The following is a 27,585-nucleotide window of genomic DNA, read 5'->3' as shown; positions in this document are numbered from 1 at the left end:
CCCATTTACTTTCTGAACATGCTGATATCCCCAACGTCTAAATTCCTCTGTTAGCGAGCACTCGTGTCTCGATGCAGCAGCGAAGCACCAACAGTGGCATTGTCTATTCCCAGGCCACTAGGGTGAAGTGCCATTCGGGCGCTGCGTAATGGTGCTGTTGTTCATTATGGGAGCCTCTATCACAGGGGTTAATTGAGTAGGCAGCCATGCGAAGCCCTTCCTTTCTGTTTGACATAAACTGCAGGTGAAGCCATCCTGCATCTCAGCTCTTTTTCTCTCAATCTATTTCCTCGTGTTTTATGGCCATCTTGTAGTTACATGCAGAGTATCTACCAGTGAAAAGCCACCCTACTGGAAATCAATGGCTTGTAATTTGGGCACTTTTACTCTGCAGCGTAGAGGGACTTGTTCCCAGACTGTTTCTATTGGTCGGTTTGAAATTGAATCATCATGTTCTGTGTTTAGGCTAAATTATCTGAAGAGCGGAGGGAGGAAGAATTTACAGTATATTCAGCTTTTTTGTCGGTAATTATGTGGTAAAGATTGAGACATTATGTATTTCCTGCATCTTTAATCAGCAGCTGGAGCTACTGAATTTTAATTATTTGTAATATGTTCTAGCTTCAGTGCAGAAACAATAATTTTTACTTTTATAGTTCATTAAAGAAGTCAAGGTTTTAGGTTTAGATGGATAAATAAACACTATCAGTTTGTGCTGAAGGAAATGAAGCCTTTTGTTTGTAAGAGCAGATATGGCACAGGTGAATTATGCTCTTCGCAGAAGATGGACTTTTAATTGAGGCTCTCTTGGCAGTGCCAGATTAATGAGATGCCAGCCTTCTCTGTCTGTGCGTGCTGGTTGATAGGGGAAAATGTCAAAACAGCCTTGTCCATTTTTCACACAAGGATGACAAAGGCAGCGTACTTGGGGAAACAAAGGGGACCTGGCTCGGTGCTACAGATCCGCCTCAAACAGCCTCAGCCCTGCCTGGCGTATTACTTTTCACTGTATGGATCGGATTACTGCTCCACTGAAGACCTTAAAAGCAAACTAAGTCCAGGTTGGAAGCAAGACTTGGTTTTAGTATCTCACAATCTTAATGACACAGATTACTCTTGTTTTGTCAAGCTGTACGCTGAAGTCATAACACAGTGACAGACGACGAGAGAGTATTCTAACTATCCTCTAATGGATTTAAAGAGAGGGTCTGGCTGTAAATTATTTAGAGGTGATCTCCGGACTGCTTCCGAAGTGTTGGGTTTGCTGTGACGACACGACTCCACCCGTGTCCCATTTTACGTCTTAAAAGCATCACATCTCCCCCATGAATAGCATTATTTGGATTATAGCCTGTAATCGGCTATTTGTTTTAATGAGCCCTTGGGGAGGGCTTCCCTGCGTCTTCTGTGTGTACACGCAGGCCCCCACCAGCGTTCAGTTTTACGGGGGATTCCTGAGAACCCTGACCTCGATGAGTGAAATACGGGCCCTTGGCTAGAACTCAAGTCTGTCGCTTAACTGGGGACCCAGACACATGAAATGGCCGTAATAAAACCAGGGCCCATAAATTCTCTTAGAGGGTGGGAGGCCTGGTTGTCTGTGCTGTTATGTCAACACTGACCATAATTACAAGGTAATAAGGACACGCTCTAAGTGCTAAATCAATGGTGCTAACAAACTGTTATTTTTAAAGCTGGGATGTGATTGACTGCTGAAGTGCAGAATGGGATAGCCACAGGCGTGGTGTCATATGGCTGTGAACTGAGGAGAACATGCCGATTGTATAAAAGGCCCTCATCCATCATTATTGATCTCTCACTTACTGTAAAGTGGGGGCATTTTTACTGTATTTGTGTTTTTTTTCTCCCCTGTGTGCTGCTGTGTGTGTGTGTGCGTGCATATCTGTGTATCACTGACAAAGTAAATAAATTAGGAACCTCACAACTCATATGAATCCCATTAGTTCAAGAGAATTAATCTCGTAGTGCGCCTCTGCCGCCGGTTTCAGCGATGCCTAACTTGCTTTCTGCAGAGCTCGATGGCGATGCTCAGCGCGCTGATACATGAGGTAGAAACACACCGTTAAATCCATCTTGTGAGTTTTGCTCTGGCATTTCATTTCTGAGAGCTTGCATTTTTCTAATGCGCATTATAGCTTTACACTGACATTTTAGTGTGTGATGACAAATACTGGTGAGCTCGGTTTTCTGCAGTATCACACTCAGATTTTTTAACTCGATTGAAATTGTTGAGATGTTTCGCACACATTTCCATTGCATCATATCCTGTAACATGTAACTAGACATTTGTTAAAGGATTTACAATGTGTCATAACGGGATCAGATTAATTTATCACAGTGGCTTAAAGCTATTGTTTCACTTCTCCCTGACACGTGTAATGCCTGTGTACTTTGTCGGCCATGTCCCACACTGAACCATAAGGTTGTCCTGCATTCTTGCCCTCTAATTTATGTATCCAGAATCAAAAGACATGGGCTCTACAGGTCAGCTGTCACATTCCTGTATTCCCACAGGCACTCATGGAGAACGGCGGGATGGAGTGGGAAGAGATTTATGGCACAAACCCATCCAGGGTCCTTAAAACTCTGGCAAGCACCGCTGCCACCTCTTCCTCTTTCTCTCCATCGCCCTGCTCTCCTCTCCCTCTCCACTCGTCGTCCAACCAAAACTCAGAGAGAGGGAGACGGGCCAGCCAATCCGGTGCGTCTCCCAAAGCAGAGCGTCACATCACATTTGGCCAAAGTGTTCAGCTGCAGCTGCTTGTTAGAGACAATGAGAACATGGACACCACTGACACCTTGTGGTGGTTTCTCACAGAGTCTTGTAACAGGACGGTTTTATTAAAGACAACTTACACAAACACCAAAAGCTGATTTACAGCCTTTTATATTTATTGTTGTGATTTATAGCCTCTTATAAATACAAGTTATGATAATAAATATTGAAAGAAGAGATTCTAAAACTCATTTTGTGTTGAAAACGCGACTCATTTTATATCCGGGCTACCTGTGACAGTCTTATTTTAGGGTCATAGGCTTCTTCTGTGTTTAACAAGCCGCTTTGGGCCACTGACCACAGGTCACAACAGCTGAATACAGCTGAAGAAAAGGAAAAGTGGGCAAACAATCAGATGGGAAAAGTCAAGCAAGAGAGACAAAGAGGGTGGATCCCTTTATTCTTTTGTGTGAACCCTGTCCCCCCTCTCCTTTCTCCTTTTCTCTGTCACACACCCATTTAAAGACCCCTGGCTGCTATTGTGGCCATAGACACCAAGACGCTATAGACAGGCAAGACATCCTATTTACCACCCAAAGTAGCAGGGGGTGAGTCTGGGGTTTGGGGTCATGCAGGAGGCAGCGGTCATCCCCCGGTCAACTACAGTAGGTCATTATTCAGCCCAAGCCAATAGCCCAGAACCGCGTCCGAGCAACCCACCCCCAATCCATTCTGCTTAATTATTATAAATGAGGGGCGGCGTAAACAGCCATCATTACAGACACTCAGTGGCATACACAAATCCACTTTAAATTGCTATTAAGTTAAGGAGCTATCTGTAATCCCAGGCGTGCATTAGAAAGGAGCGAGTAGGTTTTCTTTTTATTAAATCTCATCGTCCCTGAGATATTTTCAAACGTTCTCATGCTCTGTCATGTTTCCAATTTGAAGCCAATTCACTGATTTAATTAAAAGCCCACTTGGAAAAAACGGACACTAAGTAGCCATTTCGATCTCTGGTTGTGTGGAATTATCGTCCATATTTCTGGATGGATTTCGACAAGATTTCTTTTGGCACAGAATCCTTATAACTGCCCCCCAAATAAGCGCTTTTCCCAGCACAGTTTCAGGTATTACCAGCTCATTCATGAGGTGTTACCTGTGTGGGCAGCGAGGAGAGCTCGCTAACCTAATAGCAGGTTACAGATCATGGGCTTCTGCCTGGTGGAGCTGTCCATGTTTCTTTGTTAGAGTGACCAGTGATGGAAGAACTGCAGAGAGCTGCAGTGTATCTGATGAGTCTATGTAGACGAGAAAGAAATGCAGGGGGAAAAAAAAACAACAGAGAGGATGCAAGCGGAAAGGCTGCTACAGGAGAGATGGAACGAGAGGAAAGGGGAGGAAAGGAGGGAGGGGGTTGGAAATGGGGAGGGAGGGAGGGAGGGAGGGAGGGAGAGATTGTAACACCCAGGCGGCGGGTTCAGCAGCAGGGCAATGAGAGACTTCCTGCGCTCCATCACGCCCAAGGCCTGCCTCAGTCAGCTGGTGGCCGAGGAAAGATGCCTCATGTGTCAGGCTTATTAGCACTCCCCCTAGTTTGTATGCATTTGGGATTGTGTGTGTGTGAGTGTGTGTGTTTCATCTGGGAGCGCATGTGTGTGAGAACAAGATGAGAAAGGAAAAGAGAGTAAGAAGAGGACATGCAGTCTGAACCTCTACAGAATTTTACTATAAGAAAAAAGGTGTTTTCTGAAAGAGAGACATTAAAGCTGTGTTTTGTTTAGGCACATGATGGTGATGATGGCGTCACCCGCCTCACCCGTTGTCTTTTACCGCAATCCAACCAACCTCGACTCACCTTCTCCTCGCTTCAGGCTCGGGTAGCTGTCAATCCGTCCTCCGGTCGGGAACATGAGCGATGGGCCTATCAGAATGCCACCATTAGCCAGCCCCCTGAGTGGTAAATAAACGATCGCGCCGGTACACTGCAGGTGTTGTCATGGCAACCCACTCTCAGTGCCAGCCCCGCCCACGCTCATTCCCACTCTCTCGGCGGAGGAGTCACCGGGAGGTCAACGAGTCAACGCGCCGCAGCCGCCACGACACGGCGCTGTTTGGCCCCCTCCCCTTTTTCCTCCCTCTGCTCCCACACAGATTTGATCTGCATCCAGGTTGCAGCAAACACCGACTGTGATATGTGACAACATACTGTGTGTCCTGCTACATCTTGTTAATGAGATAAAAGCAGACATTTCCCAGAACTCAGCCACTCGAGGACGCCTGATTTTTCTCACCCCAGAGCATTTTGGAGGGAACATCTTCCATTTCAGACCAACAACTTGCCACAATGAGCCGAGATATGCCTGTTCTTTGCCCCAACCGTAACATTTCACAGCTTAAGATGCAACATCACAAAAACAAATCAACCTAAAAGACAAAAAGAGGAAAACAAACAGAAGGAAGAGGACATTGAGGAGTTAGCATAGTTTTTGTCATTTGGATAATTTACTCTCCACGCCTCTTGGAATGTCCCTATTACAGCAGGTGTACTCTGGATGAACCCATTTCAAGTATGAGGAAGATGGACTCTGCACGCCTGACAGACTTCCACCGCCATTGGCGCCCACTCTGTGATGTAGCAGTTGTATTAAAATGGCGGCGCTGATAATCCAAAAGACCTTTCTCAGGGAGAATTTGAGACCGACTGCACAGATGGGCCGCGGAGATAAATAAAACTCTCTGTCACTACGGTTGGTGGAATAGTGCTGCGACGCCCCCAAGGGAGAGAAAAACTGTTTCGCTCCCTCTCTGCGATGCCTCCCCCCGTCCGTCTGTCTCCCCTCTCCTCCTCTTCTGTTCACGTTATCACGAATGGGAACCAGAGCCAGCTTTCCGCAACTGGGCTTTTCCCTCTACAGTCTTATGGGGGGCATAAAAAAGGCCATTTTGGCCTTAACTTTCCCCCTGCTTTATGAGCTCAAACACACACTGAATTGTCAGTCAGAGTTTGTCAGAGAGCCAAGCATACTGGAGCGTCCCAGTGTGAGCTGTCACCGAGGTTCGTAGGGGAAAACGATGAGGCCTGGATGGACAATCTGCTTATTGTGGGTACCTGTTTGTGCTGTAACAACACTTGAGTCTTGTGGTTTATCACTTTCTAAGCGGTCCATTCATCCTTGCTGTCCAAACCCCTCTCATTAGCTGCAGGCCTCATTCCTCTGGATGGAGGGAGGTGTCAGGTCCTGATGATGGGCTGCACCTTTGACAAAATGCTATTCATCATGTCGGAGTATGTGTCTGTTTTCACAACTAGAACCTGTTAGAGCAAGAAGTGAAGCGATTCCAATCTCAGACATGTAAAACGTACATGTACGTGTGTCTGCTCGCACATATGTAGTATGTGCCTGTGTGTAGTTTAGCGTTTCATCTTCTCCTCAGCCCCGAGATAAACTGTTCACGCAGCCATTCTCAATCTGCTGGAGAACAGAGGAGAGATGAGTGGCCAGGCTTCTCGTTCCATCAGGGCAGGGAAATGACGGCCGGCTGGTGTCTCCTCTGTTCCTACTGCTGGGCTTCGACGCCCCTCTGATCTCTGGCCAAATATTGATCCAGTACGGATCTAGTTAGAGCCCAACTGCTGCGATCAGATGATCACGTGGTGCTTAATCTGACTCAAGTTCCTAAATGCAAGAATGAATGAAATTTTTGTCTTAATTCAGAGTTTTTCGATGTGGAAAATGTGCCTAAAATATCAGCATGTTTTCAATTCTTTATGGGCCATGACTACAGAATATTTTCACTTCTAATTAATGTCTATTATTTAACTAAGTCACCTTTATGTGTGTATTAGGAGTGTGTGAATTTTATCCAACATGAATTTGATTGCGATTATTTCACTGATGATTACATGCAACATAAAATCTCACCCACAATTTGATTCAATTAATTTTGATACTTGAAAAAGGTACATCACAAACGCAGATTGTAAAATGCTGCTTAAGGCGTTCAGCCAACATAATTAGACGCTACACTAAATCTATTTTTTTAAAGAGTGACATTTATTTTTAAGATCAGATTTTAGTCTCTAACAGCAGCTCAGTGTGTCAAAATTATATTTTCATTATCAACACCTTCTTGTAGGAAACTTTTCCTCCTATTTGGCTCACAAATTTATTTAGTTAGTTTAAATGGGGGCTTTTGTATTTCTTAATTACAGAAACAAGTCAGGTGAAATGTTTTTTTTATGACAATAAAGTATGTGATTTTAATTTTTGAATTTAATTGATTAAAACTTTCCAAATGGATGCAAAGTATTGTATTTTTTCATGCCAAATGTACCAAATTATTGCAAATGCCCCCCAGGCAGAACGAAAACATCCAGTTTCATTTTCTAAAGCATCTTATTTTGTTTTAAGCCTTCAAGGTATTGCACTTTTGGTGATATTAAAACTGGGAAACGTGATTTTATTAACTTCACTGAGGTCTTATTTTTGTAAGACACCAGTTTAATTTGCTGAGTATTTAATCTTTTTCTGTGTGTAAATGGAACACTCCTGTTGCCTGTTTCCTTTTTAAACGCAGAAATGAAGTCTTGTCATAATTAGTCTGGGGGAACAGGCAGGCTGTTGTTATGGCTCCTGAGCAGTAAAAAAAAAAGCAGTTTTATTTTAGACACAGTCTCAATGGTCTTGTTTACCTTTTTTCCCATTTTTGAAAGAAAACCCTCGAGGCTAATGCACCCCAGTGTCTGTCAGAGTATTGTACATGGCTGTTTCGCAGGTGGGATCTGGACTCTCCTGGATTCCCTCTGCTAAAGTTCAGATTATACAGTTTTAACCTTATTATTTTAGTCGGCACTGGAAGGGATTGAGGCCACGTGTAATTGCCGTTCAAATCATTTAAATGGTTGTCCTAATGTTAATAACATGAGACAAACGGTGCACTCAGATCAAATAAAAGTGAGATTGGTGCTTCATCCTGCTTCGTTTACTTGTCCTTGGACCCCTCGGAGACTCACGGTTGTTTATTTGTTCATTTTGGGTTGCAGGAGTACAACATTCACGGCTGGTGGGTCGGCGAGCTGAATGGCACTGTGGGTATCGTCCCCAAGGATTTCCTGCACCCTGCCTACATCCTCTGAGCTCCAACAGGTACCGAGGCACTCTCTTATCATCAGCATTATGGACCATTACAGTGGCCTAATACACAGAAACAGTCCCCCTGGTACTCATCCAGATTGCCATTGAGGTATATTCAGTCGTTGACCTGCCATTTATGGCATCTGCTGGCTGGAAGAAGTACTGCATAAAGCCATCCGAGCAGGGCAATGGGTGAGAATAAATATGTGCAGCAAACGCATGATTACAGTGTCGGTTGTCCTATTTAAGAAAATGATTCCCTAATACTGTTAGATAAGCACAGCTCAAAATGAATCCTGAATTATTAATGCATGTTTCTCTGATAGTGTGCTTATTTATTTATTTTTATACATATACTTAGACACTTTTTTTTTTTTTTTTTTACAGTGTTGCTGCTGACACGTCCGGCCATGAATTTCACAGACCGCTCATCAGATAGTCTTTTGTCATTGGAAAAATGAGACTGTAAGTTATATCATGTAAATCTGTCGCAGTGATAATTATTCCTGTACACTATGGACTATTTGTAAAGGTCTTATCTACAATATTAATATGCAAACTAAAGCTAAAACAATTAGTCGATCAGTCAGTTAGGTCTCTGTCAGAAAATTAAGCACCAGCTACTTTAATAATTGATTAATGGTTTCAGTAATTTTCCAGCAAAAGCCTCTCAGACGTGGTTTGGTGCTTTTCTTTGTTTTATATCATTATAAATTAAATATATTTGTGTTTTTGACTGCACATTTGACAAGAAAGTAATTTAAGGGGACGTCACTGGGCTGTGGTAAATAATGATGGGATTTTTTCAGACTGTTTGTTTTAATTTTTCATGGATTGATTATTCAGAAGATTAACTAACAGGATGATGAATAATGAAATTATATTATAATTATTGTCGTCTGATACATTTATAAATTCACTGGTTAAAATGAGCAATAAATAACCATTTGTTTTCTTTTGTTTCATTCCTGACTTACATTTTAATAAGCTGCAGATGTTATGTACAATATGTAAAATATTTTAAAGCTGCACTGTATGTTTCAGACCTAAATCCCCCAAAATAGTAACAGCCTTTACTGCCTGTCTCTGATGTTCGGTTGAAATGATGTGTGGTTATTGAACTGTTTTATTTTTAGCCACTGGGTGGCAGGATTGCTCCAGTATCTTGCCTTGAAGGCATAAGATGTGTTTGGTTGGACACAGAAACCACAAAGAGTCACATGTAACACAGTAAAGAAGAAAAACTATTTATTTGAAATAAAATTAGATTTACATGGACACAGTCACTCAGGTTGTTATCACTGCCCTTGTAGATCCATGTTATAAAATTGAGGTCTCCTCCGAAGCTGGAACATTCTTTAAAAAAATGTTTTTGAAAGCAACTTGTCAAAAAAACAAAAAAAACAACAACCTGTATTCATTTACAATATAAAAAAGCTAAACCCAGTACTCTACAATCCTCCTAGCAGATCCCACAGCTGTGACACGGGACAAGTGAATCATGAAGCTTTCTGTTGTGCAACGGCACAGTAATCTCTGGGTCCCTTCTTTAATTGGACCAAAATAATTAGAATCACAAGCAGCAGCTGTAGTGTGAGGAAAAAATGTCAAGGTCAGACTGCAGCCACGTTAAAGACAAACTGGAATTAAAGGTCGGCTGTGTAGGATTCAGTGGCATTTAGCAGTGAGGTTACAGAACTGAGACCTCTCCTGTGTGGGCGACGCAAAACTCAAATTGCCCTGTCTAAAGCCAGTGTTTGGGTCTCTCCATTTTGGGCTAATGTAAAACAGCATGGCAGACTCCGCGGAGGAGGACCTGCTCTGTTTGTAGATATTAGGATTCTAATTTTCTGGTGATTATACACTCATGAAAACACAGTTACGGATATTATATTCCATTTCTGCCAACAGATGCCCCTAAATCCTAAACACTGGACTTTTCGGACTGTGCTCACAGAAGTATACTTTGTTTAAATGTAGTGATTCACAAAGAAAAATTGTAGTTATTTAGAACATGAACTCAATAATCTGGAGAAACTACATGTAAACTGCGCACCAGACTGACGATAAAGCTTAGTATATGTAAACCATGGTGTTTCCTCTTTTGGGAGTTTTGAGCTTCAAAAAAAAAATAAAAAATCAAGTAACAGAGCAGAAAGTGTTACTGAAATTACAAGAATGCACATTATCACATTATTATTACACCACTGTAAAGATGCCGGTGTGTCCATTGCACAGAGGTTCCAATTCTTATTCTGATCATTTATTATGATGACATAAAATATAATGAACATAACCAAATTTCTTGGGCTGAACAATTTGTTCTTTACTCTCTCTCCCTGCCTGTAAAACATTTTGTTGAGAACATCGTGTGCCACTCATTAGATGTACGCTTGGCCTCAATCCAAACATGTTACTTAACCAAACTGATGTAAATCTCTGATACTGAGTTCTGTTTCATCTGTAGACAAATCAAACCAGCTAGAGTTACTATGCATCATAACAGGATGTGACGATTATAACAGGATTTTCGTCGAGCAGCGGGTCGAGATGTTTAAGAACAGCCACTTTTTAAACTTGCAATATTGGGATTAGATAGGACGCAGTTAAAATATGCAGGGGTTTTTATGGGTTTCACATTAAGTGAGGCTGTAAACGAGTGATAATGGCTGTGTGTGATTCTCCAGTGACTGTAAGGATAGATTCAGACTGTTTTTGGTTGCTGTAATTGTTTCTACCGTCCATACTGGCTGTGAGGAGATCTTGTCCAGACCTCAATGTTTGTAGACTTGTCTGCGCCAGACTACTGAAACTCATTTCATTTTAGCTTATGCTGAACATTTTTGACCAGAATTTGGTTTTCTTCACAGAGAAGGTATCTCTTGACGGTCAGTAGGATCAATTAAAGCAACCAAAGTGTCTTTTAAAGTACATACAGTGTCAATATAGTCTGAAACAAAACGTGAATCTTTCCTTTAATTCAAGTGTATATTCTTTCCATATTTTGGACCAGTTCTCCCACAAAGTAACGCCTAGGTTTCAGAGCAGTCACGTTAAACTTAAAACATTTATGAAATCACATTGTATGTTTACACAACAATAAAAACCTTTAGCTCTTTATATGAGTCAACTATGATGATGCTGTTGTGAACGTGAACACCCTCTGCTGTTCCTGAAAAGCCAATCATCATCATCCTCAGAGGATAAAATCAGTGCCTATGTTTAGTTTACCTGAGTGTAAATGAAGATGCACATTTTAAAATGGAATACTATTTTTAAAAGCAAAAGTTAGACCTATAACATGTGTGACAGACCAGATCATCTGCGTTGTGAAGACTGTAAATAATGAGCAGACTTTTTATGCATCTTGTTGATGTGTGTGTGTGTGTGTGTGTGTGTGTGTGATCGAATGTGTCTTTGGCAGACGACAACTTCCACTATCCATTTTCTGGGTTCTGCGATGTGGTGCCATTCAGCTGTCACTAATGTACCTCCACCTCATGAGTCTCCTCTGAGGCGTCCAAAGACAGCAAGGACAAGGTTTCCTGCTCTGTGCATTTACTATCAGCCAAGCCAGGCGTGCAGCTGCTCTCTAAGATTCTAAAGTCACTATTTTCAGTCAAATCTCCACCGGTTACAGTCGAGTTAAGGTCCAGAGATTTACTAAAGTCACTGATGTCAGTTATGTATTGCACGTCTTCGTCCTCCTGGGCGGAAATGTCCTGTTTTTCCACAGAGCATCTGTTCATGTGTAGGTCCAAAATGTTTCTGCTGGAGACTTCTACTTCTGACCAGTGAGTGACCTCCTCAGGAGACGTCTTCATGTAGCCGTTTGCAGCCTGGAAAGAGTCCTCGGTCTCGTCACACACGCTTTCTTCATCGCTGACCTTGACGATGCTCTCATTGGAAGATGAGTGGCTGTCCTCATTGCTGTCATCTTTGGTCCTGACCACATCCACTTCCTGTTCGACTTGGTCCATTTGTTCAACAATGTCTTCTTCATGGATTTCTGACTCAAGTGTCGTCTCCTCTTTGCTCTCAGATTCATCACTTTTTTCGTCGTCTGGTTCTTTCTGTCCGTCTGAGCTCTTAAACTCCTCCGGACAGCTGACATCTTCAGTGTGAACCTCGGAGCTAACAACGTGGTCATGACCATTAACTTCAGACATTGCATGAATTTCTAAAACCTGCTTCTCAGAGCAGACAACGTCAAGAACTTCCTGCTGAGATCCAGCTTCACTTTCTGGTCCCTGTTCCTTAAAATCTAAAGTTAATACAGAATTTACACATTTTTCTGGCTCACAGTCAAACTTCTCTATTTTTGCCTCTTCAGAACTTTCAGCCTTCTCCTCTGTGTCTGAACGAGGACGACTCTGTTCTTCTGTATCTAATGTCACAGTGCTCTCCTCTCTGACTGAACACTCCTCCTCAAGCAAGCTGTCCACCCCACATTTCTCCTCAAAGTCAGCCCCCATGGGCAAGTGCACCTCTACTGGTGTCTGTATCTGACAGCTCCTCTGCTGGGTCTGTTCTGTAAGGCTGAGGCTCTCAGGGACATCCTGGCTGTCACCCAGGAAAAAGGTCACCTCTGACGGGGAGCAGTCCTCGAAAACGGCCTCTAAGTGGTTGTTCTTCTGGAGGACCTTCACTGAGGATTTCTCCTTGTGCTGAAACTCAACTGTGTCCTTATTACAGACGTCCAATAAGTCGTCTAGAGGGTCAGGGTCGCCACAAGACAAAAGCTCAGGGCAGAAGGTCTCTTTAGGTTGCATGCAGGAGGTGGGTTGATGAGGAGCTGGGCTGTTGAGTGGGCAAGAAAAACATTTACTTTAACTGACAGTAACAACAGAACAGGAACTTGCATTCTGGAAAATCTGCTTGGTCACTTTCCTGCAGAGCACTGAGAGATACCACTCTCATGTCTGTGTTCGTATGAAGCTACAGCCGGCAGCTTTAACTTAGCGTACAGACTGAAAATGGCTAGTCTGGCTCCGCCTGACTACAACGCCTAGCAACACCTCTAAAGCTCAATAATGAATACTCGATAACTTAATTATTCTGTACAAATACAGAAGTGTGGAAACCCCAAGGTTTTATTTTAGAGGGGGTTGTGTGTTGGACTATTTCTTGGCCAGGCAGGTGGTAGCGGTGTATTCGTCATCTTCTGACAGAGAAAGATTAACTGTTTCCCCTTTTTTCCGTTAGTTGCACTAAACTAAGCTAACTGGCTTCATAAAGCTTCACATTCACTGTAATGATATTAAAGTGGAAACAATATTCTATCAAACTCTTGTCAAAAAAGCATTGATTTCCTTAATTCAATACATAGTGCTTAATCCTTGAAAATATGCAGCACATTTTAGATTTTTTCATATCAATTATAGAATGACAGACACAGTGAGAATACACTTCAGTAGAAGAGAAAATGCAAAGGTAACAGGTTTTTTTTGCCACATTACATCAGTAGTTTAGATCCCTCATACCTCTCCATGGACTCATACGAAACGGTCAAACTCGGTTCTTTGATGGAATTGTCCTCCAGAGCCTGAGCAAGGCCCCGATTGGACGAGGCGTAGGTGAGGATGGCCTCCGTCACAGTGTACGGAGTGTGGCCCTGCACACAGTCCTGGATGTGACCGACTGGCAGCTGAGTCTGCAGGAAGAGGTGGAGCTGGCTGTCTGACAGACATACTGTCATATTCACCACGCTGCCGGGACAAAAGGTAATAGTTACCTCTCACAGTAGCTTGCATTACAAAACTGTAATTTATCAGAGCAGATCAGATATTTTTTTTTTGAAGAACTGACCTGTCCAAAAAGGCCTGAAGTCCTTTCCTTCTCCTCTCCAGGAAGTCCTCATTGCTGAAGGAGAAGAAGGATTTTCCTGGAAGGTCTGGGACCGGCCTACAAGGATGAAAAGTAACCATGTTTGTAGATATTTGCCACAATAAATATGACCCAGAAATGCCACGTGGGTGAACTTCAGAAAAGGATAATGCATGCAGGCAAATTTGTGTCAACTATGTGCTTCTCTTTTACCACAATTGCGTAAGAAAGGATATTAAAAGAAGCTAAAAATAGGACAAGCCGGTCACTTTTCACAACTTACACCAAACCAGCGTTCTTCTGAAGCTTCTTCTTGAGCCATTCAAATTCACTGTAGCGCCGACGCACACAGGACGTCTTCGCCGTGAAGGCTTTACTGTTGGTCTGGAAATTAAAAAAAACATACATATTAGAGTCAACAATACTGGATTAACTTTTCTAACTTCACAACAGAAACACTGTCAATGGGCCCCTTTTTATTTCCTGTTGGCATGTTTGTCAATGCAGTAACTGACATGAAGCTATTCAATAGGTTCCTCTGTAGCTGACAGGAAGTAAACAGGGACCAAAGCTGTTCCCCTGACAATAGAATAGCCATGAAAGGATCTATACAAACAGAGAGTGTAAAATCCCATTAAAGGGGAAGCCTGGCAATATTTCACATTCTTCCTGTTGTCAACAAATCCCAAGAAAGAAGACCAAAACCAGAACCATTTTCAGAAGCTAATATATTTTCTTGCTCTGTGTCATAGTGCTCCAATTTTGACAAAAAACTTGACAGACAGCGTCCAACAGGAGCCCCAAATATGGATTAATCCACAGCTGAAAATAGTCCCCACAAATGCACTACATCCTCCTGTTGGATAAAAACTACAGTGTGCAGCTTTTTAAGCAAAATACTGAACCTTAATTTAAACTCAAACAAAATATGTGTGACCAGTTTTGAAAGATTTACATCTTCAAGAGAAACCAGTTATGGACATGGTGCTTGGTTACCCATTAATTATCCTTTAATTCTAAAATTGTATTACAATATTATCATATTGTATTTGATGTATTACAGTGTATTCACATTTGTTCTTTCAAATTTGGTGATGAATGTAACTGGAATGACTCTGCTGTTGACTTTTGGCAGAACTAAAACGTTATCACGTCAGATTTGTTCCAGTAATGTGTGACACGGTCAACTGATTTGCACCACAAGCTCTCTTCTGACCACTCGTAATCAATTACAAGAAGTGTTGGTTAAGTTCTCGTCATCAAAAACAAACTCCATCAGAAGGTGAAAGTCCTCAGAAACATCACATTATGCATCCGTTTCCATCAATCAGTTCATTTAAAGCCACAGTGCACTGAGTTGGTGGGAAAGTCAAGAAAAAGTACTTCCACCACAACCAACTATTCTGATAATAGAATAATTGTTTTAGTGGTTTTTCAAGCAAAAATACCAAACATATGCTGGTTCCTGCTTCTCATACCTGAGTACACAATGCTTTTCTTTGTCTTATATGATGGTAAACACAATATATATGAGTTTGAGACTGATGGTTGGGCAAAACAAGATGATGTGCCTTTTGGCTATGAGAAATTACAACACGAATTTTCACTTTTTAACACTTCATAGACAAAATAATTCATCAGTTTACTGAGAAACTAATCTGCAGGATAACTGACATTGAATATAATTGTTGGCTGCAGCCCAACATGTTGTACTGTGAAGAGCAATCAGACATTGAGCCATGTTTGGGTGTCTTTTTTAGGAGTTTCAAAATAGTCTATACAAGTAAGTGTTTAGGTTAAAATGTAAGGCCTAGTCCACACATACACAGGATTTGTTTATGTAGTTTTTTGTATACGTTTTTAGCCTTTCATCCACACACAAACTGCATCTTAAGTAACTTGAAACAGATCTTTTGTAACACTCCTTCCAGGGCGAAGATTTTCAGAAGCTCTGTTTTCAATGTCGACGTCTAGACTGAAAAACTGAGTTTTTACCTTGTGATATCTGCGTGTGCAAAGTTATCTCCTTTATGAAATCTCACAAATGAGGCGACATTTTGTGCAGTGGGAGACGTGGCCAAAATAGTGGTGTTTCTAGTCTGTTTACATCTAAACATACAGTTACTCTACTCTTATATTTAGGAAAACAAGCATCAGAATAAGCTACCAAGGTCACTGCTGCAGGTAGCTGTCTAGTAATAGCTTTTTTTTGAGGCTTCTGATTGGCCAACATCAGCTTCACTTTTGGATGATCGGGTTAAATCTCCACTCGTTGGTTTAGCATTTCAGTTTTGTTTTTGTTGGGGTTTTTTTAAACAGTCCCTGTGTGGTCAGTTTTTTGGGTTTTTTTGAGAACTAGGGAGGAAAAAACCATGTTTTAAAACTACCAGTGAACTAAGCCTTACACAACAGCTGAAATAGTTACGTGTGCAGGTTTAGTGATAGGTGACAAAGGCAGTGAGAAGATAAGAAATCTAGAAAAGCTATTTTCTGGAATTCTAATAATAACATTGAGTACATTTTTGGGAATCACTTTAACCTGTGGAAAAAAACAACAGCATATCAACGACAAACAAAATGATGAAAGATCATGTGAGGTGAGGTGATCTGAGCCAATTTCATGAGTCAACACCCTCACAGCACATCCGTCTGGGCTTGGAGCCTTGCTGCTGACACAGCATTCCTCAACACACAGGCTGCTGCTCAGACAACAGCATCAACTCCTGTCCAAACAAAATGTAAGGAATCCATGCTGCTGCAAACACAGAGGTTTACAGAGAATTGAGTTTGGTTAAACTCAAATTGAAAGGGTCTCAAAAGTCTTATGGGATTAGTATGTGAAGCTCCAGGCTGTCTAAATCTCCTGTTACCTTTAAAAGTATTTTGTAGTATGAGACAGGTTTAATAGTTTACAACTACCAGCAATTCTTATCAGGTGAGTATCATCAAATATTCTTTTTTTAGGGTGAGGCTACTTTATTTGTGTAGCACCTTTAAACCACAAATAGTCCTCAATGTCTTTCATCTGCGCTCAATCGCATTAGAAGTCAACAACTTCACTTGTTTTCTAATTATACTGGTGATTATCTTCCAGAAATAATTTCAGAAAATAGCAAAAAATGCACCTCTCAATCTTCCATACCTCAACATATTGCCATCAGATGTCTGGCCAACAGTCCAGAACTTAAAAATACTCAATTTGCAATTAAATTAAACAACAAAAAAGTAGCAGTCCTCACATGGAGAGAAGCTGAACCCACAAAATGTTTGACATTTCTGCTTGAAAACTGAGCCCAGCTCCCAAGTAGATCACGCTAAAGTGACCGGACATATAGTAGTGTAAATGTTAATACTCACATGTAGAAATATTTTATAATCCACATAGGAATTCCAGGAGCCTTCGTTGTGCATGCGGGGATCTTGGACCCGCACTGCAACAAATTCCTAAAAGGACACAAACAAAGTCACTGTTCTGCAAGCTTAAATAAAAACTGGTGATTGTGTGTTTTGCTCAAACCAACAGATTGAGATCAGTACAGTAGATAAGCATGCAGACACGACACATGCTATCACACATGGACCCGCAATAAAGTATTTCTGATTCTGATACTGATCTCTTCAAAGAGAGGAAGTTCCTCAAATGTTTGTGAACTCATCAATGGAAGTTTTGTTCTTTGACATTTATGTGAATTTTTTTAAAAGAGAAGAGAACTGACATTAGAAATTACTATTTAGATTTAGTGTAGAAAAAGAAAGAGGGGGGTTACTTACATCCTCTTCTTGATTGCTGATCATCCTACTGAGTGCTGCACTGCAACGAAAGGAGAAATCAATGAGGAGGAAATTTAAAAGATCAAACTGCATGTCTTCTATAGTGTTGTCATGAGCTGATGACTCATCCAACAAAAGAGAAGCTGGTCAGCGAAAAAACACTGAGTCACACTAGCATGCATCTCTCTATGTCATTAAGGTGTTATGGCTGGTGATTCAGACTCTAAAGAGCTTTTTTAAAGAGTTTAAAGCAAAGTGACCTCCTCTGAACTTATAGTAGTGTGTTGAGTCTCTTTGCTGCCTTGTAAAATCCTCCATAAGAGGCCAATAACCCAGATACTTTACAGCTGGTAGGCCGAGATTCCTTTAAACTAGTGTCAGTCTAGCACACCCATAAAAATAAGCCTGCTAAAAGAAAAACATACCAATAATTAGGAGTGGCACACCAGTGAGGACTGACGTCGCCCATCAGGGCTGCAACTAACAATTATTTTGATTATTGAGTGATCTGTTGACTGTCTTCTTGAATAATCAATTAGTTATTTGCTATAAAATATCAATAACAGAAAGAAACGTCCATGGTAAAATTTTGTCTTGACTCCAGCTGCCCCGAAAATGCTTCAATAAATTTGATGATATGAAGAGAGACAAACACATAGGACAGGCATGTGTCAATTATAGCTTATATAAATTCATAATGGAGTCATTTGCAGACTATTTTGATTAATCAATTAGTTGTTCACTATAAGATGTCAAAAAATAGAAAGAAATATCAAAGATGATGTCTCACAATCGCCTTTTTGTCTGACTACAGCCCCTCCAAAAATGAATAAATAGCAAAGATATGAAAAGAGAGGCTAAAACAAATTATTGTCATTACTGAGTAACCTGCAGGATGTTTTTTTTTTATTAATCAATAAGTTCTTTACTCTAAATTATCAGAAAATATAAAGAAATGTCCGAGGTGATGTCTCCAAATTACTCTTTAGTTTGACTATACCATAAGCACATATATTTTTAATATTAACACAAAATCGTCACATTTGAGAACTGATAATCAGAGTTTATGTGGCCATTTGCCTTATTGATGAATCAAATGATGCTTTAAAAAAAGGCAAATAAAAATACATAGATTTCAGACAGTGTTGCTGATCAGTAACACACAGAAACTAACTTCCATCACCACGTTTCCTCCTCTAACTTCACAGCTACTCAACATCAAAACGGACAATGTGTTCTAGCTGGTGGGTGTTTCCTCATTTAGTGTTTTATGTCCTAAATTTGTTTAAATTTCATAAATAACCGTCAGAAACTGCCAGAATTTAACAGCTTGTGGGCAATATTTACTATCCAGTCTACTTGTAGGGTGTAAAGAAACTCAGAGTAACATAAATATAAAGTAAGATGGAGAGAGGGTACACAGTTTATGGTTTAAACCCCGAACTACTCCACATGTCATGTCATGTAATAAAAGCTACCGACTTCCCAAACACTAACGTAAACCAGTTGTCTGACCCGAACAATCACCACTTCTAAACAATCTAACGTTAGCTAACTTACAGAAAACAAATGCTAACCTAAATGCTAATCCTAGCCAACAACTACTTACTTTCATCGGGGAAAATGTCGGCCGATGTGGCAACGTTAGTCTCCAGCCGGCTGTGGTCGGCGTGGCCCCGCTGCTTGATGTTCTTCTTTTATTGAACTACAAATTCCTCAAATAAGGAGGCTTGTTGTTTTTTCCGTACAGCTCCTTTCTCCATTTCGCAAGTCATAAGCAGGCGTCAACCGCCACGACGTCACGCTGTGACGTTACAGCTTCCGGTGTGTTGGTTTCTTTTCCTACCCGCTTTGAGCTAGGTCCCGCCCTGCTGTGCTGTGATTGGTTAGTAACACCGGGCTGGATGTGATCATTGGGTGAGAGCAGCGAGCCTACAGCGGAATGGGAAATATTATATTATAAATATTTATTTTATTTTATTTTACTGTATTTCAGTCTATATCTTGTTGTTTTACTTTATTTTATTCAGTGTTGTTTTTACTTTATTTTATTTATTTATGTATTTTTTCAGTAAGCAAAAATAATTTGACATTCACAAAAGTAAATTCTATGAAGAAAACCTGTATTTTAAGTTTTTATAAATTAAATGCGACAATACATGCAAACTATTCAGCACTAGACAAACCCTTAAAGACAAAATAAATTTTATTATTTTTTATTTATTATCTGAATCCTTTCATTTTCATCACATGATTTTTATATAGGTCTGTTGTTTGGCACTTTTTTTTGCAAAAAAATAAAATGTAAAAATAAAGAAATAATAAATAAAAATAAACAAAAAAAGATTCTGAAATGGCTAGCTGAAATAGAGAGATAGAGAGAGACGTAGAGCACAAGAACTGCACCTTGTAATATAAATTTTGCATATTAATAATAATGATATTTTCCATTTTTGTGTAAAGAAAATTGTGCAGTAATTTATTACAAAATAGGAAAGACACTGATACTTCTGAAGGGCATACGTCAAGATAATAACAATTACCTTTTCCCTTTTTTAAAAAATGGTATTTTAATGCAACTGCTTAAATATTAAATAGTTTTTGCTTATTTTTTAATCTTGGACATCTCTCAACCCTTTATTTGTCTCCACTGAAACACACAGTTCAAGATTAAGTGTTAAATGTTAACTGAGCAAAGATTGTGTGATTATATTATAAACACATTTACTTAGAAGGAGATGTTCATGAATAAGAGGTTGTAAATATAGCCTAAGGATTGAAAATACCTTTGTATTTTGTGCTGTTATGACATTCGACGTCAGTTGTGTAACTCGTGCTGCTGGCGGAACATGCCGAAAATTGCCGAGGTAACGACCACTAGCCAATCACAGCGCAGCAGGGCGGGACTTGGCGCAAAGCGGGTGGGCAAAATGCACTGTTACGTCAGCGTCAGTTTGGTAAGCATGAGGCGCATACTCAGTGCGAATGTATTATTGAAGCAGTTTAGTGTATTTGGTCGAAACCCCCCGCTACATGCCTCCGTGACAGCGGCTCAACAACGCGTCTGTGCTCTGAACCTCTGCAGGAAGTCAACGAGTAACCGCACAAACATGGACCTGAGCAACATGAGGAAGAAATACAAAGGAGATGAGGAGGTGAGCGGCATGCAGAAGGCTGTGTTAGGAGGGAAGACACTGAGTGATATAACCAACTCCACTGTCTGGTGTGTGTAACTGCAAGGTTACAATGACATCACCTTTGATCCAGTGTAAGGTGTGCGAATACTGCAGCGTGCACCGTTTATAATCTGACTGGTTGCCTTGAATACAGTGTGTGATACAGCAGGGTTCCTTTTTAATGCTCCCCAGATGTTTCAGACCTTGACTTTGACTTTTGGCATTCAAGGCCTGCTTGAGGTATATGTCAGAATATCTGTATTTTTCAGTGGTGGAGGAAGCATTCACATCCTTTACTTGAGTAAAAGCACTAAAACCTCACTGTGAAAATGCTCCACTGCAAGTATAAGTCCTGCATGTCAAACCCTGTCAGTGTTTTCCTGTTATACCTGATGCAATTGGATGATTATCACTGCTGCATTAATGAGTGTGTTGCATTTTACTGCTGTAGATGTTCACACTTGTGCTCATTTAACTTCATATCCTGTTGGGTAGTTCAATCTACAGCAATGCATCATGGTCTTTAAGATCATCAAATATTTGTGCTGTGGCTGTGCATTCAGCATCAACACATCTGGAGACACGTGGTTTTCGCTGGACAGAAAGGGGATGAAAAATTGTATAATCTGTAAATTTGTAAAAAGTACAATATTTGGAGCAGAAGTATAAAGTTGCATAAATGCTAAGTACCTCACATTATTACCTCAGGACAGTACTTGATTGATGATGTTGTTGACAGTGTTTCGAGGAGAGTCAGCTGGTATCTCTGGACCCAATCAAACAGTTTGGAAACTGGTTCGATGACGCCACAAAGTGCCCTGAAATCGGAGAGGCCAACGCCATGTGCATCGCCACAGCCACCAAGTAAGCAACGCTGCCTCTTGAAATTAAATTTCTTTTTTAGTTGTTCACTAATGTCAACTTTATATGTGTCTGTCTGCGCAGAGATGGGCGTCCATCTGCTCGTATGGTCCTCCTGAAAGGTTACAGCAACGAGGGTTTCCGGTTCTTCACCAACTACGAGAGCAGGAAGGGTTCTGAGCTGGTGAGTGTCTGTTTCTCTCTCTGGCTGTTTCACAGCAGCCATTCAGGCTCTCTGTGACCTCATGTGACCTTAAAATGGCAGCTGTCAAACCAGCTTTTTCTGAGGCTGACACTGTTTGTTTATTTTCCCTTCCTGAGGTTTACAGTCCTCACTGTGTGGATTCCTGCTGCATCAGATGTAAATATTGTCGAATGATTTAATATTGCTTTGAGCAGATACCAAACACAATAGTGCTGAAACCATGAGTCAAGTCATTGAGTTAAGTCCATTTCCAGTTTCTCAAAAGCTGCTTTTCTTAGTTTTAACTGTCCCACGATCAAGGCTGGTGGTAAATCCTCCCCCTCCACTGACACTTATAAGACAAATCTTATAATGTACATGTGTTCAATGGCCTTTGACTGCTCGTAGAGGTTTTAATATTTTATAATCTTGGGTCAACTGCGGTGGTTCTTAAACGTGCCATATAAACGGGGCGTCGGTGGCTTAGTGGCTGCATGCCAAACCCCCTTCACGCCTACCTGTCCCGTCAATGAAAGGCAAAAACTGCCCCAAAAATATCTTTAAAAAAAAACATGCCATAGAAATAGACCTGATTTGATTTGATTCTCATTATTGTAAATTGATTATTTGGGAGGTGGATGAACACGTCAAGCACTTTGAAGACGTCACCTTGAGCTCTTGGGAAAATGTTCATACATTTCTTTGACTACTTTTGATTAATGATTAATAATAAAAAGTAATCAGCCGATTCAGTAGCCACAAAAATGACTGCTGACTTGATTCCACACCTGTGAGAGTCAAACTGTGTTGACAGCTGTGTTTCACTCTCAGCTATCATTGGTTTCGGCACTAAAAATGTCTTAGGTTTGTCATTTTTACACTTCCTCAAAGTAATGCAATATGCAGGGTACAAAATTAGCACCATCCACCAGCTGAATGTTCGTAAAATATACATGTGTTGGTAGATTTGCTTCACTTACCACCCAGAAAACAATGGTAGTCTATTGAATGGCTGGTAAGATTTGAACACTGGTCAAAAAAAGTTAATTTAGCACCTTGCTATATGAGTAAAATACTGAATATGTTTTATACCAAAGCTTTGTCCGACAGATTAAAATTAATCTGACTAATTTATACTTACAAATTAATCTGCTCAATATTCTTTAATAATTCCACAGTTTTTGTGTTTGTCTTCATGAGGAGATTTTTTAAAATATTTAATTATTTTATGAATTTCTTTGAGATGCTGTTCTAAAGTTAGGTTTACAGATGGACTGATATTTACTCACTATTATTTACACAATCTAAAGAAAGTTGATCAGCAACATTTTGGTAATTATTTAATTGTTAAAGGAAATATTTGTAGGTCAGATTCAGATTCAGATTCAGATTACTTTATTAATCCCGAGGGGAAATTGTTTTTGTTCCAATGCTCCGTGCAAAGTAGAAATAGAAATACAGCATGAATGGAAACAAGAGATAAAGATGAAGATATAAATAAGATACTAAAATAGACAATGAAATAAATAAAATATTAAAGTAGACATTAAAATAAAAGAAAATAAAATATTAAAGTAGACTTTAAAATAAAATAAAATAAAATATTAAAGTAGACATTAAAATAAAATAAAATAAAATAAAATATTAAAGTAGACTTTAAAATAAAATAAAATAAAATATTAAAGTAGACAATAAAATAAAATAAATAATAAAATAGTAAAGTAGACAATCTGAAATATATACAATATACAATGAAATGGTTGTAGCGTTATAAATTAAATAAGAATGAGTAATTATATTGTGTGTTTTGTTTTATAAATAGCCAAATGAGTCCGATCATCAAACATCATCTCTGATAATAAACTGAATATCTTTGGGTTTTAGTTTTTAGTGTATTTTGATGTGTCAGGTTTGACTGTGGAACCTTCTGATGGACATTTTTCACAGTTTTGTGACATTTTATGCACCAAATGATCAATCAGTTAATTAAGAAAATAACTGGAAGATCAATCAATAATAAAAATAACTGTCAGTTGCAGCCCTTGTGTGTATAGTCTACGTGGACTTGTTGTTTGATCCTTCAGTCTTGAACTTATCTTGTCTTATGACTTGTTTTTATCGCCCATTATTTTCTCCTGCAGTCAGGTTTCTATTTTATTGTATGGTTTGTATTTTATTTATTTATTATATCAATTATTGATGATGTTATTTCCCTTGTGTGACTGTAATTCAGCTCCTTCAGTGATAACTTGTTGCAGTCTGTGCAGCTCGAGTACAAAGTACTGTATTTTTAATATTCAGTATTTTATGCACTGGTGTCTGTTCTCTTTCCACAGGAGAGTAATCCATATGCATGTCTGGTTTTCTACTGGGAACCCATCAACAGACAGGTCAGCATCTTCCATGTGCTCACCAAATTTTATCTCACTGATGATATCTTAATAGATTTCCCCTCAAAAACTTCTTGTCTAAATTTTATGTTTGATATGTAGATTCGCATTGAAGGCACCGTGGAGCGAATCCCCTTCCAGAGCTCCTGTGACTACTTCCACTCCCGGCCGAAGAGCAGCCAGATTGGGGCTGTCGTGAGCCGACAAAGCACTCCTGTTCCCAACAGAGACGTAAGAACCGAAACTATACTGCGTCATTTAGGAATATACGTCCATGTTCAAATCACAATCCACACTGTGTCTTTGCTTTTTAGTATTTAAGGCAGAAAAATGCAGAACTGGAGGAGAAGTACAAAGACACAGAGGTGCCGATGCCTGACTACTGGTGAGCATCACTTTTTATTCTTCACATCAAATCAGACTATAAATTTTTTAAATCGTGGAAAAGATGAAGAAGCTTTGGCACATTTTCAACTTCTGTTAATACTCTCTGTGTCCTGTGTGAACAGGGGCGGCTACATCGTCAAGCCTTACCAGATTGAGTTCTGGCAGGGTCAGACCAACAGACTTCACGACCGCATTGTCTTCACCAGGCCAAAGGACGGAGAGTCCGAGCTGGCGGAGTTCCAGCACCCTGCAGAGGGAGGGTGGGTGTACCAGCGACTGTCCCCGTGACAAGCACCTCAACTGACTTTCATATTCAGGGAAGAAAACTCATTGATGCGCTCATCTCTAGATCTCTAGGCCCTGATGCAAACCATTCGATGTTGACGACATAGGTGCTGCTGTGTGTAGGAGTCATTAAGTTTTTGTTCTTGATGTCAGAACACATATGGTGATAACAGATATAACCTGACTGCACTGTACAACTTTACATTTCCAGGCATTATGAAACGAAAAGACGCTGTCTAGTTTACATAAAGGGAGCAAACTCCACCTGGTCCTGTTGAATAATGATTGACAGTTACGCTTGTTATTTAACAGTGTTTTAACCTGTAGGACACGGAGACTGTGTCTTATGTCCTGAAAAATACAATCTGTCCACTTCTAATTAGTTTACTTGTTGATACAACTTCCTGTGGTCTATTTTCAGTGTTGGAATAATTAGTAATGCTTTGATTTTACAGGTCTGTGATTTCCTAAGTTCCAAGAAAGTTTGCTAGAAATACAGAAAGTAATTTAGAGGGCATACTCAGAGCCTGTCAGCTATTGATCTGAAGACGATTTAGCCTCTGGGGGCAATTGCCAATTTTTTAGGGGTTCCAGTGTAGCAATCGTGCCAAACATCGTTTACAGTTTGATTAGCAACTTGAGACAGGTCCTGACAACACCTTGGCTGATTTCTATAAACAGATATCTTCATATATATGCAGATAAATTAATAAAAAGCCAATAAAAAGCTAAATTTATTCCAAGATTGTATTTCAGCCAGTGTGTTCCGCCTCTTTGCTCTCTACATGGACTGTTCACCTGCAGGCAACCAAAGCCTGCTCAACCTTGATGTGCAACGCTCCTCTACAAACAGAAACCAGAAAACATTCGATATCAAATCTTGTTCTGTTGCCTTCAGAGTCTGTATTCATATGCAAATATCTGTTTATAGAGATAAATAACAGGGAACACATAAGATTCTGAGACAGTTGTGTTGAGTTTATGAGCAGTTATTGATTTTCAGGGCAGTTGATCCATTTAAAAAAGAATACTCCACTGCCAAATGTCTGTCGGTATATCAGTTACTCACAGCAGCACATTACCTTAAATTTGTGAAGTGCGCTTTGTTTTTCTCGTATGCCTTCATCGTGAACCAAGAATCCAAAAACTGGGAAAATACTTGTTGCATTGAAGTCACAGAGGATGAAACTTAACAACAGTCAAACTCAAAACATCCATTTACAAACTCTCACATCATTCCTACAGTATCATCCATGTATGCTCGGTACTTTACAAGCACATACACTTGTGCAAAAACATGTTTTAAAACACCTCGGTACAAACAGTCTCATGCGTGGCTGAGTCGTGTGTTTGGACACGTGTGTGTGTTTTGAACTGTGCTCACGCAGAGCTACTCGAAGGTGGAAGTGTTTCACAATGTAAAGTTGAAGTGAAACTGCCTGTGTATAGGAAGTGCTGAGCATACGACTGGATAAACGAGACTTGGATTATTCTGTTTGTAAGAGAGTGTTCGCCTTTTTTGGATTCTCCGCTCAGCGTGAAGACATGCGAGAAAAAACACAGGTTTCTTTACAGATTTAACATAACGTGCTTTGAGTAACGTACAAATGTACAACAGTCATTTTGTGGGTGAAGTATTCGCAAATAAATATACTCACTTTATTAGGTACACCTGTACAATCTAATGCAGTCCAATATTTTTCTGACATAAATTAGACTTTTATGATGCCTTCTGACGTAGAGGTGTTAATCCAGTGATATGTTTTAGCATTCATGTTATTTAATGTAAATAGAGAGGACAAAAATTAGGAACACCTCTCAGTATTGATAACTAGGGCTCGGTGATATCAAGAAGTTCAAATATCATAATAGTTTTGATATTGAGATGATATTGTAGGGTTGACTGTCGACTGGAAAATATTAAAACAGCTACAACAGTCTGGTAGGTTCAGAAAGTTACATCTTTTTACTGTAATGCAGCTTTTTAAACCAAGAAAAGACGACACTTCAGATATTACGATACCCAAAACTTAGTCTCATGTCACAGTATTGATACAGTGTCGATATATTGCTCGGCCCTATTTACAACACTGCTTTTTTATCAATGACCTTAGTGATAAATGCATTGAATTCACACGTTTCAGACAAAAACTAAACATTATAAAGTTTGTTAAGTGGAATTTATGGCGGAGCTGTGGCTTTGAGTTGCAGAAGATTGTACAGGTGTATCTAATAATAATAATAATAATAATAAAGGGACCAATGGGTGTCTTCGTTCTTTATATTTGTCATGTGAAACTTAATTCTCTACGTTTGATTTAAGAAGATTTTTACATTTCTGTATGTGCACCTGACCCACTGACCCTTTACTGAAGATGATCCAGCTTATGTTAATATTTGATTTGAAATATTTAATCAGAAGTTTATTGATCAACTGTCTCAATTTTCCTCATAAGTACCAGATAACATAGGAGGAACCTTCTTCTGCTGTATAGCATCTTTCTGAGAACTCAAAGGAAACAATAGGACCCATAAAACACAGCCTTACTAAAACCTTAACTTCATCATGGGTTGATTGTAGCAGTGCTGGTCTGACTGCCTTTTAACAATGAGATTAAAAGAGCTGCTAATTTAAATTGTGCCAGCTATGATGTGTATTATGTGTCTTGTACTACATGAGATTGAAATTGATGTTTATTTTCTTACGGCTGACTTGAATTAACGGTGGAATAGAGCCAGAAATAAAGTTTAATTTGTAACTGGCAAGTGTGTGTGCGTGTGTGGCCAGCAGGTGTCAGCAGCAGCTCTACGCCTGCAGATGTCAGAGATC

At 40.0% G+C, this 27,585-nt stretch overlaps 3 protein-coding genes across 7 annotated transcripts in view; 2 read left to right on the top strand and 1 right to left on the bottom strand.

Annotated features, from left to right (window-relative positions):
• skap1 (src kinase associated phosphoprotein 1) overlaps nucleotides 1–9,352 on the top strand; it is a 37,596-nt gene extending 28,244 nt beyond the window's left edge. For all 4 annotated transcript variants that reach the window (XM_049564402.1, XM_049564403.1, XM_049564401.1 and 1 more), the window contains 2 exons: nucleotides 7,785–7,887; nucleotides 8,263–9,352. In XM_049564402.1, the coding sequence (XP_049420359.1) occupies nucleotides 7,785–7,877 (93 nt within the window). In that variant the 3' untranslated portion in view covers nucleotides 7,878–7,887; nucleotides 8,263–9,352. The remainder of the gene's footprint in view (nucleotides 1–7,784; nucleotides 7,888–8,262) is intronic.
• A 1,897-nt stretch (nucleotides 9,353–11,249) lies between these two features.
• Nucleotides 11,250–19,327, bottom strand: snx11 (sorting nexin 11). 2 transcript variants are annotated; one of them, XM_049564400.1, is made up of 7 exons: nucleotides 19,082–19,327; nucleotides 17,473–17,507; nucleotides 17,059–17,145; nucleotides 13,985–14,085; nucleotides 13,684–13,779; nucleotides 13,359–13,583; nucleotides 11,250–12,675 (listed from the first exon to the last, which is right to left on the bottom strand). In XM_049564400.1, exons 2-7 carry the CDS (start codon nucleotides 17,494–17,496, stop codon nucleotides 11,358–11,360), a joined length of 1,851 nt encoding a protein of 616 aa, XP_049420357.1. In that variant the 5' UTR covers nucleotides 17,497–17,507; nucleotides 19,082–19,327; the 3' UTR covers nucleotides 11,250–11,357. The 2 variants fall into 2 exon arrangements, with proteins under 2 accessions (XP_049420357.1, XP_049420356.1); XM_049564399.1 differs by having other exon boundaries at nucleotides 17,473–17,512; nucleotides 19,082–19,326.
• A 979-nt stretch (nucleotides 19,328–20,306) lies between these two features.
• Nucleotides 20,307–27,516, top strand: pnpo (pyridoxamine 5'-phosphate oxidase). The gene is made up of 7 exons (XM_049563126.1): nucleotides 20,307–20,627; nucleotides 21,388–21,512; nucleotides 21,594–21,693; nucleotides 24,030–24,083; nucleotides 24,186–24,314; nucleotides 24,398–24,468; nucleotides 24,593–27,516. The coding sequence occupies exons 1-7, from the start codon at nucleotides 20,322–20,324 to the stop codon at nucleotides 24,756–24,758; spliced, it is 951 nt and encodes a 316-aa protein (XP_049419083.1). The 5' UTR covers nucleotides 20,307–20,321; the 3' UTR covers nucleotides 24,759–27,516.
• The last annotated feature ends 69 nt before the right edge of the window (nucleotides 27,517–27,585 follow it).

Source organism: Epinephelus fuscoguttatus, linkage group LG20, assembly GCF_011397635.1.
Source record: "Epinephelus fuscoguttatus linkage group LG20, E.fuscoguttatus.final_Chr_v1".
Classification (NCBI taxonomy): domain Eukaryota; kingdom Metazoa; phylum Chordata; class Actinopteri; order Perciformes; family Serranidae; genus Epinephelus; species Epinephelus fuscoguttatus.
The sequence above is the reverse complement of the archived record's forward strand: the minus strand, read 5'-3'. Positions and strand labels throughout refer to the sequence as shown.